The 6,686-nt window shown below is 43.7% G+C and overlaps 1 protein-coding gene across 1 annotated transcript in view; it reads right to left on the bottom strand.

Annotated features, from left to right (window-relative positions):
- HSD17B4 (hydroxysteroid 17-beta dehydrogenase 4) overlaps positions 1–6,009 on the bottom strand; it is a 92,288-nt gene extending 86,279 nt beyond the window's left edge. Inside the window, exons 1-2 of the mRNA XM_002915448.4 lie at positions 5,821–6,009; positions 1,099–1,152 (exon numbers count right to left, since the gene is read on the bottom strand). Coding sequence (XP_002915494.2) covers positions 1,099–1,152; positions 5,821–5,878 — 112 coding nt within the window. The 5' untranslated portion in view covers positions 5,879–6,009. The remainder of the gene's footprint in view (positions 1–1,098; positions 1,153–5,820) is intronic.
- Between the last annotated feature and the right edge of the window lie 677 nt (positions 6,010–6,686).

Here is a 6,686-nt window from a genome sequence, read left to right as displayed (position 1 = left end):
TGAACCATGAGAGACTACGGGCTCTGGGGGGGGCTTCGGAGGGGGGGGATGGGATAGGCTGGGGATGGGTGTTGGGGAGGGCACGTATTGCATGGTGCACTGGGTGTTATGCGCAAGTAATGAATCATGGAACTTCACATCAAAAACTGGGGATGTACTGTATGGTGACTAACATAATTTAAAAAAAAAAAAAGAAAGAAAGAAAGAAAGAAAGAAACAGCAATAGGGAAAAAAAAGAAAAGAAAAGAAAGAAAAAGCAGTAACCACATGGGTCTGTGGACCCTGAAATGAAATACCTTACGAAAATCTGGCAAAGGGGGCTTGAACTATACACCCTGTGGCTAAATACCACAAGGTCAAAAGTTGTGCTTGTCACAAGAAGCAGATTGGATTAACAGACAGTGGATAGCTCTTTAAATAAGGAACATCCAAAGATTCTGTATCTCTTCCATAAAGGTAACACCTGCCCTACACTGAGCACTCATTCAGTTATGCTCACAAAGGTCTGGCAGCAGACCAATCCACTCCTGCGTGCCCACCACATCATGCCAGGCCCAAACATCTAAATTACCAACACCTCCCACCTTGTGAGCCTTCAATACAGAGTCTTCCAACTGATAAGCCATAACAAAATTCATCTTTAAAAATTTGTTGGAAAAAGCTTCCATATGAAACATTTTGATGAAAGAGATTTAAAAAGAAAAAAAAAATTCTCTGGATTCCCTGACTCCAAACTTCTGGTCCTCAAAATGCATTTCTTATTCTTAACAATATATTTATATTTAAAGAGAGTCACCTTGCACCGGCCTTCTGGGTCAAAAATTTACGGCTCACAGTTTACCAAATTCAAGAATTTCCTTTTATACAATGAGTGCCTGACCGACTTTATCAATTCTGTTCAGCTGCGGATTCTGCAAAACTAGCCTACTTTGAAGAAGTTAGAGAGTCAGCCTGAAGGAGGAAAACTTTTGCTAGCAGAAGAATTACTGATGAAATTTGACCTTGACAAATTATTTGATGTAAGCAGTGGTGGCTGACTTGTGATGACAGTACTTTCCATACCAGCTACTCACTAAAAAGAAAAATGTATCAACTTACCAACAACAGATGCACCTCTTTCTGCAAAAGCCAGGGCATAGGCTCGGCCCAGTCCTAATAAGGAAACAAAATCATCAAGACAGTTGAAAATGTTAGCAATTTAGGTGGTCCATTCAATCAACCCCTATCTTAAAGTAACTGGAGGGCCCTCCCTGGTACTCTCCACATCCAGCTCACCTTCTTCTACTTACAGAGGTCAGAAAGCTTAAAACTGGGTTTTCCACCTATTCTGCCTACCATTTCCTACCCCTCCACCTAGCTGCTAGGAAGCTCCAAGTGAACTGGGTTCCACCATTCAAGGCATTTGCACATGTGGAAGGTGGGAATGAGGCAGAAGTTTGCTTACAGTGACCTCGGGCTGTTGCCATTGGTTAAGCAGCTGCTTTCTTGAAGCTTTCCAGATATTAAGAAACAGTGCGTGGAGTGGCAACTTCTTGATCCAGCTCCCTCTTGATCTAGCTCCAGCTGGCAGCTTCCACTTTCTAGACCCTTGGTATCCAGTGGCTGTTTGGGCTGTAGCAGTTCCAACAGCAGCCCCCAGGGTAGCAGCTCCCCTACTGAACCAGTTTCAACGGTGCCACAAGTCATTGCAAGAGGAAGTGCTGAAGACCCAACTGCCTGTGGTGGTTTATTATTATTTTTTTTAATTTTATTTTTCTGAGTAGGCCCATGCCCAACATGGGGCTTGAACTCATGACCCTGAGATTATGAGTCACATGCTCTATGGACTGAGCCAGCCAGGCACCCCTCAACTACCTGTATTAAATCCTTTCTTGCTTCAAATATCTAGCGATTTCTATATCCTGTACTGAACCTTGACTACACAATTACCAAACACAAAAAATATTTAATTTTATTTAATGTAAAAATACAAGGTGTCAATTTGTGATCCAAAATATATACATATACTTATACAGGTTTTAGAGGCATAGAATATCTCAGGAAGATTATATAAGAAACTGGCAATTAAGACGTTACCTCTGAGGAACAGAACTGTGTGACTAGCAACCAAGAGTGGAAGGTTTACTTTTCTATTACTTAAATCGTTTAAACTTGTACACTTTTTTTTAATTTAAATTACTTGATAAATTTAATTAGTAGTTCACATCGGGCTCCTTGCTAGCCTGCTTCTCCCTCTGCCTGCCACTCCCCTTGCTTGTGCACTCTTCTCTCTGATAAATAAATAAATAAATAAATAAATAAATAAATAAATAAATAAATCTTAAAAAAAAAAGAAGAAGAAAGAAAGTGCTGAACCAATACAAATAACTCAAGTCTTGTCATATTTTATCAGATCAAGGCTGAAGCACTTGTTCTAAACATTGTGTTTTTAAGGAAATCAAATGCTTATGACCTGAGGACCGGAACGCAAAATTAATGGTAACACAGTAGAAAATCATCGGATGAAAGGACTGGGGTGGGTCTGTGGTAGAGAGAGTGACCTAATTCAATCAGAGAATTGTCTCAACTTAAAATCAAGTGATATAGTTCTCTCAAAAGATAACATAAGTGATGTTCCTTTATCATTAAGGCCCATATAAACTATACACAAATCTGCAAATAAAGTAAAAAGTGACAGTCTCCTTTCATTTCCCTCCAGATTAGGAAGGGTCCTTGCATGTTTTAATATCTGTGTTTATATAAACATTATTTAAGTACTTTATGTCTATCAGTCTGCCTCCCCAATTAAATTATAAGGTCCTTGATGGCTGAGATTGAATACGCTACTCTTTTGCATTTCCCACAACGCCCAGCACAGCTTTAGAGTCAAATGCAAAAAAAGTTAAATCCAAGAGCCTCTATTTCGTCATAATCTCTTAATACTCCCACACTTTCTTACTTCTTTGTTCTCTTCTTACCCACACCTAAACCCATTGCCAATCACCCTTTCTCCTTTTTTATTTTACCTTAATCTCTTTAGCACTGCCAAATCTCAGTTGATTCTTAACTCAGACTGCTTGTGCAGGGTTCTCTCAGGTGGTTTACACTCCTAAGTTAACAACAAAATTCCTGAAAATAGCTTCCTAGACTATTTCCCTTTCTAGCTTTACCAACTGAAGGAATTCAAATGACTCCAACACCTCTCCTGTGACTTCAGAATCTCCAACTCTCACTAGCTCCAGATCCAACATCTGCTGTCTCAGAACCAACTGAAATTCAAAATGGCTGGACTGACTTCCTTCTTCCATGGCCCAAATCCTCCACTGTCAACAGTTACATCCCCAACAACCACTTCGGTCAGTCAATAAATGGCTATTATACCCTGTTATTCCCGTTATACCACCAATCATGGCAAAACACTCCAGTCGAGTATAGTGCTTGGCTTGACAAACAAAGAGAAGTGCCTGGACAATTCTATAACTCTCCTTCCACGTTTCCCAATAAACTAATCTATATTTCAAGCTAAACGACAGCACCTGAAAAGTGCAGAGATATTTCTTTTATTAAGATTTTATTTATTGCTTTGAGAGACAGAGAGAGAAAGAGCACAAGCAGGGGGAGCCGGCAGAGGGAGAGGGAGAAGCAGGCTCCCTGCTGAGCAAGGAGCTGGATGTGGGACTCGATCCCAGGACTCTGCAATCATGACCTGAGCCAAAGGCAGACCTGAACCACCCAGATGCCCTGATGTGTTTCTTTTTCTCTGTCGAATGGGAGTGGGTTGGAGTCGGACTAATTGTCAGACACAGGTCCAGCAAGCACTCATGGACACCCTCCTGGGACGTTCAGCACTGCCTCAGTTCTATGCGTATGGATCTCTAAATGAGAAAGCCAACACCTCAAGCGCAAGTCTCCGTGACAGAACTTCAATTTGACCTCTGTCTCCCTTCCTCAATGATGACCTAGGACAGTCTTCAACTTCACTTCAAAATTATATTTCTCCCTCAGATCAGCAAGAGCCGATCACCATACCATAATCCAGGCAAGGGAAAGTCTGCAGGGCTTTATAAAACCAGAGGTACTAAGTCCATAACTGTCTACTCACAACTCATTAATGACTCAGAAAATCCATTTAGTAGGTTGCAATATGCATTTACTTAATGAAATAGAAAATTTTAGAGTGCACCTCATTTACCGTGTATCGTGTCATGAATGGGTGTCCTGGGTCATGGTGCAAAATGTATTTCATACTGTGAATCACTCACTATTTGAACAGGCTTAAAACACTTAATTATTTCCATCAAAAGCAAAATGGAAACAAAATGTTTTCCAGGGGTACCTGGGTGGCTCAATTGGTTAAGCAACCAACCCTTAATCTCAGCTCAGATCTCAATCTCAGGGGCTATCAGTTCCAGGCCTGCAATTGGGCTCCACACCCGGCATGGAGCCTACATAAAAAAAAAAAAAAAAGTTCTTCAAAAATATATGATCATTTTAGGATGAATATAGCTATGAGTATAAAATTCTTGGCCACCAATTAACACTAAAAGCACTTTCTGAAAGGTGGCATTAGAATCCATTCTATCAATGGAGATGTAATGATACAAATGGATCAACTGACAGAATTCCACTGTTGTGACTTTTAATATACAAATTAGGTCTATTCTAGATATAAGGTACCACCAGTGGGAATCAAAGGCAAGGAAGGTCAAGATCCCAACACCTGAGGGCATAGAGGTCACCTGCTAGTGGGAAATAGGGTACAATCACCACGGGTATGAGCAGTTTTCATTCTTTTTTTTCTCCTTCAAGAATAGGGTTATTTCATTTTTTTTAATTTTTATTTATTTATTTGAGAGAGGGAGAATGAGAGAGAGAGCATGAGAGGGGGGAGGGTCAGAGAGAGAAGGAGTCTCCCCCTTGAGCAGAAAACCCAAATGCGGGACTCGATCCCAGGACCCCGGGATCATGACCTGAGCTGAAGGCAGTCGCTTAACCAACTGAGCCACCAGGAGTCCAAGAGTACGGTTCTTTCACATAACAAATCCCCATTTTGTTTCTGCTGAAACCTAGGAAGATCTGGCCCACTTCAGAAATATGTCTATTCCTCAGTTCCTACCGTCCCTACCCATCTCCCACCCTAACACCTGCCTGACTCCCGTAGGCATCGAGCAACTTGAGCCAAGACTCCAGTCAGTCTAGTGTAGTGCTTGGCTTGATAAGCATACAAACTCCAACGAGAAGACTCTTATCAGATACCCTCTCTAAAGAAGAACCTCTCCAGAACTTAAAATCACCCGAAAGAGGAAGAGAAACACTGCACTGCTAACTTTTCAAAGCCAAGGGGCTGACAACCCTACTCCTCTGGGGGTGATTCCTGCCGCCTACGGCTTTTCTTCAACCTTCCGAAGACTTGACAGGGCCTAAGACAGGCAAGAAGAGGGGCGATGGAGCATTAGCGAGAACTTTGAGCGAGTCCTGCAAACCGCAGCGCAGCCCAGCCCAGCCTCTCTCTTGGCAGGACCCGGGGACCCGGGAGGCTGTCACGGGGAAGCGGGCTGCAGGGACTATGTGACTCGGTGTTTCCGGACTCAACGCTGGCCAGGCCCACCTCTCCCTCCTCGGCAGAGCCGGCACCTCGAGAACAGCCCTTACCCGTCCTCCCACCCGGCCCACCGGTCCAGTGACTGGTTCTTCAAGCCTCCTCCCCCTGCCGCCCCACCGCTGCCCGCAGCCCAGACTGCGGGACTGCAGCTGCGGCTGCGCGCGTATCCCGGGACGAAAAGGGGGACTCCGGGAGCGAGAGCTAGGCGGGCGTCCGCCCTCCGGCCTTCGCGTGCTCACCTCCCCCCGCGCCGGTGACCAGTACCACCCGCCTGTCGAATCGCAGCGGCGAGGCCATGAGTCCAGCCTGCTGCGACACACACACACGAGCCGAATCGCTGGAGCTCGCACTGCGACACACTGAGGAAAACGGGCACGATGGGAGCAGCCTGAGGGTGTCAGGGAAGGAAAAGGACGCCGTAGTTTCCAAGTGCGCCTGCGCGGGAATCCCTTGGAACTGTGGGAAATGTAGTCCAGGGTGCTTCCAGCGGCTAGGAGAGTCTCCTCAAGAGGTTTGACTTCAAAGGGCCACTTTAGCTGCTAGAAATGATGGAATCCTCTAGGACCTGTGTGGTAAATGGCTGACATGGCATCCATTCTCCCATCGTTTTGTCATTCATTCAACAAAGAGTTTTCTGGACTTAGACGCTAGCCTAGAGAAACAGGAGGCAGCCCCTATCCTTAGCTTTCAGACATAGCCCCGAAGGAAAAAAGGCACTACCAATGGTAAAGATTTCTTAGAATGTAATGCCTGAATCTCGTGCATGAAAATCATCCAAGAACTGTCAAAAATATAGAGTCCTGAACCTTCACACTGACCTCCCAAAGTAGAATCTACGGGGACCATAAGGGAAAAAAAAAAAAAAAAAAGTTTTAAACAAGTGCTTCTAAATGATCTTTGCTTTTGAATATTGAGAAAGGTCATATGTTGTAATTCATTCATTTAACATTTATTAAGCATCTATGGGTGGTAGGCACAAGTTTCCAGGTGAATAAGTTCCTCCAGAGCTATTCAAAGTTATGAAAGGTAAGCCTTTCTTAAAAATGCAGTATGATTAAACATATGATAAATCTGCACAGGTCTGCTAATAGTGATGTGGAGAACA

This window comes from Ailuropoda melanoleuca, chromosome 3 (genome assembly GCF_002007445.2).
Source record: "Ailuropoda melanoleuca isolate Jingjing chromosome 3, ASM200744v2, whole genome shotgun sequence".
NCBI classification, from domain to species: domain Eukaryota; kingdom Metazoa; phylum Chordata; class Mammalia; order Carnivora; family Ursidae; genus Ailuropoda; species Ailuropoda melanoleuca.
This window is presented reverse-complemented; position numbering and strand designations above follow the sequence as displayed.